Consider the following 12917-nt stretch of genomic DNA (forward strand, 5'->3'; position numbering starts at 1 on the left):
GACATGCCACGACTGTGTTTAGCATTCCTTAAACTTCTGAAATAGCTTTTCCTCTGGCTATTGTAGATGAACTGCAAAGGTTCGTAAATAAAACTAAAAAAAAGCACTTTACAGGATCACTGCAAGCTAAAATGAGGCCAAAATAATCAGTTATTTCAGAAATAGAAATTATCGGCTGGTCTATGTTCATTGACGGGTGACGCAGCAATGAATCAAAGCTACGTTTTTTTTAAACCCATCTAATGAATGGCACGTTAACTGCAGTCTGGTCTACGTTCAATGGTGAGTACTGTATAAGCCATGTGCTAATAATTTAGCTCGTTGTTTCTAATTTCTGTCAATTTTTAGATTTTAATTATTTCACGTGATGTTTTTTTTACCGACAAATCTTTCCTCTTTTTCGACTTTTTTAACCTCGTGTCAGAGTTTATCTTCTCCGGCAGACATTCCATCTGATCCATTACGTCATTCGTCTTCGCGTTGTTTTAACAACTAAAGGAGAAGGTGGTATTATGGAACCCCTCCATTTCAAACTCATAATAAAGGCGAACTGCACTGGACAGACATCCATAGCAAGGGGAAAACCCGTTTCATTTATTTAAACGGTTGTCCGTAGTGAATTAGCATATTTGTGTTTTTCGAAGTTCGAAAGTTTTGAATGATAAGTGAATTTAAAATGGAAGTCATGAATATATTCGGTTTCGTTAGAAAATACAACAACTGGGACACACACCTGCTACATAGGGGCTACCACCAGAATGCTGTCCTCTCGATTAGCCAAGCAGCAGCATTCCGTAGCGGTGGAAAGATGTGACACTGACAAGTGAGTTGTCCAACATGATCGTACAACATAACCACACCCACTTTGGGACCTCACCGTATTAGGAGCCTTCTGTTTATTTGGGAGTCTCTCCTAACCATATTTGCCCCGTACAACTCCCCCACTCTTGAGCTGCCTGATATTTGGGTTAATTTGTGTAAACGTATAAATAATAGACTGCTTGTCTCCACTTCTCCTTTTTCTATGTGCATGCGTGTAGATACAACTTGATTTTAAAAATGTTTTCAAAAAATTTTACGTTAAAATTTTGTATTCTATTCGATTTAGGTTGTTCCAAATCTGTACTTCAAAAGTGTTGTTCTGAAAAAGCATTCTATTTGAGTTGTCTGACGACGATATTTATAGGAATATCGAAAGCGCTAACAATTAAAAAAGCCCTTTAACGCCGGTACCTGTTGATTTATTTATTTTTTCTCTCAACACCTGTAGGCCTGTATATTTTTTTCTTGGAACTTAGAAAATTACATATAGATCATTCTCCAAAACATTGCTGGCACAGAGTATTGTTTTACTTTGGCACAGCAATCATGAAACATTAATCTAGAATATCTTTTGCCTTTACAAATAGTTTTTTGGCTGCATTGAAGAAATAAAAGTTCAACAAGATAGAAATCTGTATATATTTTCAATTTTTTACAATTGAAAATGGATAAAATCATAAAGTTTGGTTTAAATTTTTTGAAGTACAGTAATTTCGTTGAAATAAAAACTACTTTTATATTCAATACTGATTGTTAATGAATATCCACTGTTCATTTGCAAAAGATGCAAAACCACATCTGTGGAAGGCTTACTATTAACAAGTTATTGAGAAATACTCTAGATTCTATTATAACAATACAGTATGAGATTGATAGGAGGACTAGAATTAAAACAACAGCTAGGATTGTCAGAAATTAAATTGAATAGACATTTAACTCTAAATTATTTATTTTGAAGAGTTTTTTTTCGATTAATCAAATGAAGTTTATTGACGTATAAGGCATTAGTCTGTTACAGGGGGTGTTTAATATACAAATTTGATAACAGGATCAAAAAGTATAAATAACATTTTATATTATTAGTTCTTGACATATTGAATTCCTTATTTTTTGAATGTTATTTTATTCTTTAGAATTTCTCAATTGATTATACAAATTATATATATATCATTAATGTCTGCTTTGTCTAATATCTTGTACATTATTATACTCTTTGTATAGTTAATGTCCTGTTCATTATCCAAATTTGAATCCTGCTCTTTTTTTGTTGCCGCATTCAAAAAACAAAAGTACTTTTGATAATGGTTTTTTGCACCGTGAGCACTTGGTTTGAGCATATTCTATGTATTTGTCACCAATCATCAATCCATTTTGATTTAGCCTTAGCTGTATAAAAAATTTCTTAACATTGAATGCAAGATTTGTTATCATGTAATTGTTAGTTAATGGAAAATTAAAAATTATTTTATAATATTTTTTTTCTTTTCTGGATATCTTCAGTATCTTGTATAATTGAGTACTCCATGACTCTATATTACTTGTTTTACTTGTTGGTCATTGTTTTTAAGCTGATCAAAAATTAATTCTATAGAGAAGCCATATGAATTAAAAATTTTCTCTACTTGTATTATCCAATTGCATTTTATCTTTGTCCTTTGATTTTTTATGCAATAAAAGTAGTAATTTTGTTGTCAAATTTTTCTCTATTTTTTGTAAAAATGTTAAGTATCTTTTAATTAGAATTGTATTTAGTTTATTTCTCATAAGTTCTAAACTTAGTGCACTCCCTGGAATATTATATTCAAGCTGAAATATTCTATGGATGAATGTTTTGAATTTTCTCTAAATAATAAAATTTATTTAGACTCCAAATTGGGGCTACATAACACAAGGCATTTATCACTATAGAGTTAAAAAGTTGAAATTGAGTTTTTACATCTCGTCTTAATTTTATAGAATAATAATAAATTATTAATAAGATTTTTTGACTTATTTATTATACTCTTGTAATGTTTGTCAAAAGACAGATTAGGAGTGAATATTATACCCAGAAATTTACTTTCATTTATTATCTTTATTTCTTCTTTTTGAATATAGAAATGCATATGTCTTTTTGGAGGATTATTACCGAAATGGTAATAATCCGCCAAAAAGACATGCATTTCTATATTCAAAATTTTGACAACGAAATGTGAACAACATTTCTATGTGAATGCATTTCTATATTCAAAATTTTGACAACGAAACGAAAAATGACAACAAAAATTTCTAAAGATCATTCTGATAACTTCTGATTTTTTTGGGTTTATGTTGACTTTTAGGTTTTCTAAGTATATAATTATCTGTTGAAGTTTTCTTCGTAATGCTGTGGCTATAGGAGCCAATATAACTATATCATCAGCGCATGATATTGTATGTATAATTGTCATCAACATAAATTCCATCATCTTCATTTCTAAAACAATTGTTAAGGTCATATATAAAAGTTAAACAAGTATGGAGATAATGGATTGCCTTGTAGTAAACCTCTATTGGTTGTAAAAGGTGCACAGCAACTATTATTTTGTTTAATAATAATTTCATAGTTTCCATATAATAGATTTATCATTTTTATCAAATATTTACTTGCATTATATTTGCTCAATTTATTCTGTAATAACTTTATACTAATGGAGTCAAATGCTTTTTTCAAATCCAGAAACATAGCAAACACTTTGTCTTTTCTTTAACAGTTGGAGTTGAATTGTTGACAATAAGGCAAATAATGCAGTTTTGGTTCCACCATTTTTATGAAATCAAATTGTGTTGGATTTTTATAGTTATTTGATTCTATCCACGTTTTAAACTTTTCTGCTAATATGGCTGTAAATATTTTTCAAAAACTGGACAGTAGAGCTATTGGTCTATAGTTTGCTGGGTCTCTATTTCCTTGCTTGAAAATCATTGTAAATATCACTTCGTTCCATTTTGTTGGTATTAAACCATATAAATATATTTTATTAAAAAACCTAGTGAGATAGTGAGTAAGTTCAATGGGTAACAATTTAATAAGAGTTAGAGATTCCATCTGATCCAGGTGCAGACTTAACTTTTAATTTACCAATATGTTCTTGAATCTCATCTATTCTTATTATTTCATTCTGGTTCAATTGGATAGATCTCATGTAATCTAGGGAAGTGTTTTCTTGATTCTTCAAGTACTCATCAGAAAACTCTGTAAAATAATTAACCCATTTATTGTGATCAATTATTTTTTTGTATATAAAGATCAGACCTCTTTTTTTCGAAGAGAGTTGATAGTCCTCCAAAAAACCCTAGTATCCTTTGATTCTATTAATCTTATTGATGTTTGACAGATATAGTTTCTTCTTGGCTCTAAATAATTTACATAGATTTTTTTATTTTTAATATAATTCCTTAATGCTTCTATTGTATTAAACTTTCTAAAAGCTTTCAGGCCCTTTTTGTTTTTTCATTTTATAATAATAACAAGTACTATCAAACCATTCGTTTTTATATCATTGTTTATAATTTGTGTTACATTTTTTAAATTTACATTCTGTTAATTTAGTTAGTAATCTCTGATAATTGGCTATCGGATTATTCTCTTCCTCCAAAATCAACAACTCAGCTGTTGTAGACGTAGCTTCTTTAAGCCATTTTTGTTTATTATAAATTGAACTATAATTTATATTAAAATACTATGTGTGTTCATATTTTTTAGTGTTCTTTCTTTTTTCCTTATTCTCAGATATCTTAAGCTGTATTGGGAAATGATCAGAGGAGTCAATATCTAAGACTGACAGGGTCATGCAAAATTCAAGCTTCTGAAAAATAAAAATAGCTTCTGAGCACAGCAAATAGTCTATGGTTGATTTTCTATTCTGTGAAATATAGGTGAACTCTGCCGGAATATCTCCTTCCATTTAAAATTATCAATTGGTTATCTTGTGCAAATTCCAATAAGGTTTTACCATCAGAGTTTAGAACTTTATCTTTTGATTGTCTTTTATTCCTAATATTTTCATAGTCTTGGAATACGTTTGTATGTAGATATTCTCCAATTCATGAGTTAGTCATTACCGATCAACCATAATTGAACCATACAGACCCATAGATTGATAATTTGCATTTCTTCAAATATAGGTTTTTTTCAACTGATGGAGGTAGATATACTACTATTAACCCCAAATATTGATATTTCCATAACACTTTGAGCTCGTTTTGTAATTTTATCATTACCATTATTGAATAGTTCATTATGTTTCAATGTAAAATGATTCCTAATCTCTTCTTAATTAAAAGTAAAATGCCACTTGAAGGACGACCAAATATGCTTTTTCGATGTGCTTTGCTCATTAAAATAGAAATAAACTACTTGGAACAAGAAAACACGGTCATATTGAATTTTTCTATCCATGTCTCAGTAATTCCAACAATTTCATTAGATTCTATAAATTTTCTTTTTAATTTTGTCTGAATTTTCTCTTTCAATCCTTGACAGTTCCAGAAGCTAAACAGCATCATTATCTTTATATTATTCAACTGTTTTTTATCATTNTTTTCATCTTTTCCAAACTTTAAACATAAAATTGTGATTTTATTACTTTAAATTTAAATATTTAATTTTTGTAAGTATACATAGCAAAAGAAAAAAATAGCATAGTATGATTAATACAAAAACTTGGAAATTTTCAATAAATGTACATTATTACCAGTATTCTTGAGGATTACTATGTGGAATTTTCATATCTCCACATCTCTAACTGATATGATTGGTTTGACCTTTGATATGATGATTCATATGATGTCATATATGAGGATTGAGTCTGATAACAATAACTTGCATCCGAATTAAATGTGTGTGTAAAGAAATAAATTACTTTATTTTATTAATTTGATAACTTACAAATTAAATACAAGGCTCCTTTCCCACGGCTCCTAAGTAATACGGTGTGGTCCCAAAGTGGGTGTGGTTATGTTGTACGATCATCTTGTATAATGACAATATTCAAATGATAAGATGAACTTCAAATCATGTAAGACAAATTTAAAACCAATTGTAGTAGAAAACTACCAAACAGAGGATAAAATTATAGTGTGCTGAGTGTTCGCCCACATCACGTTAACCTGATAAAGGCACACGAGTTAGGAAGGACCCTTACAAACAATAAAGTACTGTAATAATATTTAAATATCACACCATTTGAACATCTGTAATTATTTAAGCAAGGTGTTCGTCCAAATGTGTAACTTGGATAAACACCTTGTTCTTCATTTGTCAGATTTGAAGGTGAATGTTGAAGGTTACGGAGTCCAAAGGTGTAACTTGGATAAACGCCTTATTCTTCATTTGTGAAATTTGACGGTGAATGTTGAGGGTTACAGACACCCGATCTGTCGTTCCAGTCAAAAATATCTATTTTATACATAATATTTAAAATTAATTTCTTAATTAATAAAACCTAATAGAAATATTATAGTCTTTACTTACATGGCATACCAGTATCATTTTGGTAAGTATAGGCTTCCCAGGCTCTATTATATTAAAAATTAGAACTTTATAAATGAAATTTTAAATTTTATTAAAATTTATATTTAAAACTTGTAAAAAAACATTACCTTCTTCGTGGGTCATTGAAGGATTTCGCATGAGGATTATGTTTGATTTTTAATTTTTTAACCTGTAAGCAAAAAAATTATATATATATTGAATTTTAAAATAGTTTTAACATACAAAGGCTCGGAGTGAAAATCTATATAGACAGAATTTGGAGCTCACAGTAAAGTAAGTTTTTTTAACTTAATTACTGAAATAAAGATATATGTTCTAGTAGTCTCCTCTTCATGTTTTCAACAGTAAAGTTTATGCATAGCCAATGGCGAATTTACGGGAGTATGCAAGGCACACCTCTCTCTCCCCAGCAAAGTCAAATACATCAGTTTATAATTTATTTTGTATACTAGTACTTTCTATATATTAACAGGACTTATTATACTGGAAAATTATGGATGCAGATATTTAGTCTTACAGTTCANAATCAAATACATCAGGTAATAAAAAATTACATGAAGTATACTGTGTTCATTCCTGCACCCTCCTCTAAAGAGATTTCTGAATCTGCCATTGCGCAGGATGATAAAGTATGGATTAAGTGGCTGTTGAAAAGAAAATCTTTTTTTCTGCCACAGTATAAATTCTTTCAGCTGCGAGGTAGATTATAAATCACTGCAGTTGTTTATCATCTCAAAAATGTGTCTATTTAGGTTTTCACCGATTAGTTTTTTTACCTCATCACTTTGGTATGCAGTCACAGCATAAAATGTAGTAATGGGAAAATCAATTGTAGCTACTGTTCTGTTAGCACATCCCAGTCGTATTTCCTCTATTACGATTTTTGTTTTGTATTTGTGGAGGGAATTAAGTACCACCTGAAAATTATAACAATTGAGAATAATTAAAATTTTACAATCGAATAAACGAATAACAAATTTCATGTTTGTATAAATTATTAAATGGCAGTAACAATACATGATTTATGTTATCATTCTTTAATCATAAATAAAGTGACCAGATCCTGAAATGTTAAGTGGGTCACTTATCAGTATCATTAGGGTTGCCAACATTTGCCAACTACTCACCTGGAGGATTGCCCCCCAAAAAAAATGGTCACAACATTTTATTTATTCAACAATTATATTGTCATATATATACTTATATATAGTATTGCATAGTTAACAATCCGACATTATTTTATATAGTAACTATAATTGTAATGCTTCTTATTTCTTAAAATTATATTTTTTTTCTGATTTTGCTGCTTGCAATAATTTTTTTGGTCATGTTTATTAAATAAATAAGAATGAAGTGCTTCACAGCCATGTCAAAATTAATTTGAATGCCTAACTCTGCTTTAATGAGCTCTGTTCACATTCTACTTTCATTTCTCCAAGCAGATTCCATTATAGAAAAAATTCTTTCCACAAATGCATTGCTTACAGGTACGCTTAGAACTTTACCAACAATTTGTTTGATTTGAGTCACATCAAGGTTTTAAAAATAGACACCCATATGTTTTTTGTTGATAACTCCTCATTTTGAAGTTTTTCTAAATTGTTATTTTGAATTAAAATTATTTCGTCATATAGAATATCTTCATTAACTTTTACATTTAAAATTGCAATTTTTAGAATATCTGAAAACTGAAGATCATATTTTTTTTTATATTTAATGCTGCTAAGCTTTTTATAGGACTGTTTTCAAAATCGTAATACAGTATTTCCTTTACCCAATTGTACTATTCACTAGTACACGGAAAAATAATTTTCCTTTCTTTTCTGACTTCTGGAGGCTAAAAAAATTCCAAGTCCGTAGACTAGTATAAAAACAAAAAAGGACAAATCAGGTTAACTTTAAGAGAAAACAATTTTTTTAATTTAACATTATACTTCACCCCATATGCATTTCGCCTTTTTTGGCCTCTTCAGCAGGGTTTCCTACAACTAGAACGTAACACGTTACAGCCAGAATTTAATATAGCAGAAGACATCTTTAACACAAGTACCATCGCGTTTACAACTATTATGTATTATCATCTCTTCCCAGCATTCCGCGGGTATCACGCCGTTATTTAAATTTATAACATTATTTTGCATAACTATCGCGAAGTGTTCTTTGAATTTTCTTTTTACCATATCTTTTTTCCCTATTTAAGATTTTTACATTATTATCAACTTGGCAATTATTCGCGTGACAATGTAAAAACACGGGAGATGTATTGACTTTAAATCTTACTGCAGCCAGATGTTCCCACATTCTTACTTTCAGTTTCGTCTTCGTTTCGCCAACATAATAGTTCGGTATTCCACATGTACACTGGAGTCTATAGATCACTCCTTCTTCCAATAGCTCTTTATCCTTGTATGTCCAAATTAGTCCACATATTAGTCCAAATAACCTATTTTTTGGAATGGAGCTAATTTAATTGTATTTTCACAAAAATTTTTTTAGCTATTTTTCAAAAATACCTTTAATGTACGGAAAAGAGACATACGTATTAATTTCTTGCTTTTTCTTTACTTGAAATCTGCTCTCTAAATATTTATCGTACCAGTTCTTTAACAATCTTCCCGGGTAATCGTTTAACAAATATTTCCTGTTTACCTTTTTAATTTCTTCATCTCTTTTATTAATTCTATTTGTTCTAGAAAAGATCTTACTTATTTCCATTAAATAAATATTTCTTTTTTGGCTAATCGGACAATAAGATTTAAAATTTATAACTTTATTTGCATTACAAGGCTTTTCATACTTATTATACACTAAATGATCTTTAAACCTGACTATTGTTATATCTAAGTAATTAAGTTTATCAAATATTTCGTTCTCATAGGTAAATTTGATATATTCATTAATTTCATTGGCTTTTTTTAATATTTTCTCAGAGGACGTTATTTTACTATTGTATATAATAAATATGTCGTCTACATACCGTGCAAGAAATACTATTCCTCCTAATCGTGACAAGATTTTATCTATGTTTATCATGACTATTTCTGCCAGTTTTGGGCCAATAACTGAACCAATAGATATTCCGTCCCTTTGTCGGTAATACCTTCCATTAACTGTAAAAAAATTGTTATCCAATGCAAAAGTCACTAATGTTATTAAATATGTAGGAGTATTGTACTCACGTAAACGTGTATGATCGTTTCTTTTTTAATTGAAGGATACATTGATACGATATCCAAACTCATTAACCTATATTCAGGTAAAACTTCTGCTTCTAATTTCGAAATTAAACTGTCAGCATTTTTATTCTGAATTTGATATAGTCTGTAAAGATTTCTTTAAAAAATTACAAATTATATAACAATGTCATCTTAAAATGTACTGTAGGTTTGCATTTATTTTGCTCGTGTCTTAATACGAACATTTAATTTTGGCACTGTCACATTTTCTCTCGGTAATATTTTTCTTTCAACCATCGAAACAGTACCTTCTTTTGATAATTTTTCTAGATAAAAGCCGAAACAACCCCAAGAAGGTATGATGGAAAATAGAAGACGTCCGAACATCACCAGTTCCTGTTTTTTTAAAAATGTTTATATTTTTAATTGGAATTTTTGTGTTTTTTAATGGACTGTTTGGCGGCCAGTAGCCTAAAAGAAAAGGTCAGTCGCCAAAAGTATAATGTCTGGAACACAAAGTAATAAATAGTGGCTCCTATTTTTTTGGCAAGGATTTTGTCTTCAAAATAATTACAGTAAAGCATCGATTATCCGACCCAATTGGGGACTGGGGTTGGTCGGATAATTGAAAAGTCGGATAACCGAAAAGTATGAAAAAATCCATTACAGTAGAGTCTCGATTATCCGACCCAATTGGGGACTGGGGTTGGTCGGATAATTGAAAAGTCGGATAACCGAAAAGTATGAAAAAATCCATTATTAGTGTAGTATATTATTATATCCCATGTAATTAGTATATTAGTATATCGCTATTAACTTACTTCGCGTTGAATTTTCATCGATGTTAAGCCTAACAAAAATTTTTTAAAATAATAATCGTCGCTATTGTATCGTTAAAAATTAGAAAATTAAGCCTCGTTTAAATACTGGCTTCATTTCATGGTCGAATGAGTGTTGCCAGCTAAAACACGCAAAAATAATATTAAAGTAGCCAAGACATAGTCAAATATTGTAGCGCCACATCACTAGCGGACATTTGAAATTTGCCGACTAGGACGGTCGGTTAACCGAGGTGTCGGTTAATTGGAGGTCGGATAATCGAGGCTCTACTGTAATTTTTCTAGAGTTTTCTTCAATGATTTTTATATATCACTTGTTGGATCTTGTTTTAATTCTTCAAAATTTCCTTCTCTTATGATTTCTTGTTTTTTCCATTCAAATCTTGTAAATTCATTATTATAACTTGTTGCGACTTATCTGCTTTAACAATACATAAATTAGATTTTTGAAGGAATTTTCTTAATCTATTATACGTATTTACCTATAAGCTGGTTAGCCTTACTATCCATTATATATCCTTGTTTTGTATTAAATTTCTTTAAATCCTCAGCAATCTTTATCCTTATTTCTTCATTTGCTTTTTTATTAAGTGCTTCTAGATATTACCAGTTCTATATCTGCTATAGTATTTAATGTTTTATCAAAATACGGCAAGTTCATACCAACACCATATGACAGGAAACGCATATAATCATCTGGGATACTCTTTATCAGTTAAATTTACCACTAAATTTTCTTGCCATGCTTTATATTCTGATTCTAATGGATAATTTACCTAATTTCTTATTTTTATTTTTTATATATCTAATATTATTATTTTCACATATTTTATATTATCTTTAATATTTAATTTAGTTTTTAACTCTTTAATATTTATGTTTACATAGTTAATCAATTTACCTTTCTTGTTTATTACTGATTTTAGTATTAATCTCTGTATCTTCCATATATCCTGTCTATTAATGCCTTTTCGTATCGATTTCTTTAATTGGAGTGTTCTTGGAGTGATCTCACGTAAATGGCACTTCAAAAATTGTATGTCTTTTAAATATCTTTCTTTTCGTTCCTGTAAAGTCCTCAGCTTTGCCTCCGGATTCATCCTTCATTAAAATTTGTTTTTTAAATATTTTAATATCGTAATATTTGTGGATGTAAGTTAAAGCACGATCATAAACTTCTCTTGCATCCAAAATAAATTTCTTTTGTTGACTACTACTGAAGTTTTTAAGCAAACTTAAGCATTGTGAATAACATGACATAAACAATTCGCCTTTAAAATATATATATTTAACTTAATTTTTGAAAAACAAAATTGTTCTTTCCATAATTAACTGAGGCATTGTCTCTGAATAAGATATAACTGCGAAGTCATTAGAGAGGTTGCGGCCGACGTTTTCAACGCGAAAACGTGTACGTAGGACGTTGTAATATTTGTGGATGTAAGTTAAAGCACGATCATAAACTTCTCTTGCATCCAAAATAAATTTCTTTTGTTGACTATTACTGAAGTTTTTTAAATTATTTTTAACTGTGCATCCAAAAAAGTTATCTTTTAGCCGACATTCAAGTTTAGCTTTCAATGAATTAATGGCATCGCGTAATTCAGTGGACGTAATATCATATTTTTCTAAAGTTAAAATTGATTCACACACACAATTTGGGAAATGTGAAACCTAAATATATAAAATTACTTGGCCTGACTGAATTACTCACTGATTCATCATCGCCCAGAGCAAAGTTTTTGGTCCGCGACCCCCTTTTGCACTTAAAAATTTCAAAGGACCCCCTGAAGAATAGGTATGTGTAGGAAAACATCCCGAAGGGGTAGATTAATTTAAATTCAGGAGGAGTTAATTTCTTTTGTTTAATTGCATTGAAACACCTCATAATTTTAATAGCATTGGTCATTTGAAAATGCCATTTCGCATAAATAAGTGGTTGCAAATGGTAAGAGAACTGCCATTGCTAATTCAGAGTAGTGGATACTGTGCTTTCACACTAAGCCAAAAAGAATCTACTACTGTACTTCTAAACATGAATCCATAGTAAATTTATAAAATATCGTGAAAAAATTTGTCGTCAATTTTTCTGCGACCCCCACTTTGAGAATCACTGCTCTAGTGTAATCATACTACTATGTGAAGTTCATCATTCCCCCCCACAAAAATTTTGTTATTATTGCATCTATCTACCTATCTATCTAAATATATAAAATTGCTTGTCCTGACTGAATGACTCACTCACTGATTCATCATCGCCCAGAGCAAACCGCTTAACCTAAAGAGGTGAAATTTGGTAGACAGTTAGGGTACGTCATGGAAACGCACACTAAGAAGGGATTTTTCGAAATTCCCTCGCGGGGGGAGAGAATTAAGGCTTAACCGGAAGAATGTCTTCTACTGAACTATTTTAGATGCGATTTTTTGTTTTTATCTGCGTTTAGTCTTCATCGAGTACTTAGGTGTATTAAATTGATCAATTTTTCGAAATTCCAACGCGGGGGGGGGAGGGAGAGCATTAAGGCTTAACCGGAAGAACGGCTTCTACTGCGCTATTTTAGATGC

General features: G+C 30.1%; 1 protein-coding gene across 1 annotated transcript in view; it reads right to left on the minus strand.

Annotated features, from left to right (window-relative positions):
* Window positions 1-6115: 6115 nt before the first annotated feature.
* The window catches only part of LOC111628940, a 21560-nt gene continuing 14758 nt past the window's right edge, over window positions 6116-12917 (minus strand). The window contains exons 3-10 of the mRNA XM_023372798.1: window positions 9757-9909; window positions 9513-9642; window positions 8877-9447; window positions 8618-8780; window positions 7114-7254; window positions 6445-6506; window positions 6317-6360; window positions 6116-6241 (exon numbers count right to left, since the gene is read on the minus strand). Of these exons, the coding sequence (XP_023228566.1) occupies window positions 6165-6241; window positions 6317-6360; window positions 6445-6506; window positions 7114-7254; window positions 8618-8780; window positions 8877-9447; window positions 9513-9642; window positions 9757-9909 (1341 nt within the window). The 3' untranslated portion in view covers window positions 6116-6164. The remainder of the gene's footprint in view (window positions 6242-6316; window positions 6361-6444; window positions 6507-7113; window positions 7255-8617; window positions 8781-8876; window positions 9448-9512; window positions 9643-9756; window positions 9910-12917) is intronic.

This window comes from Centruroides sculpturatus, unplaced genomic scaffold (assembly GCF_000671375.1).
Source record: "Centruroides sculpturatus isolate CEXI.00-Female unplaced genomic scaffold, Cexi_2.0 scaffold611, whole genome shotgun sequence".
Taxonomy (NCBI): Eukaryota; Metazoa; Arthropoda; class Arachnida; order Scorpiones; family Buthidae; genus Centruroides; species Centruroides sculpturatus.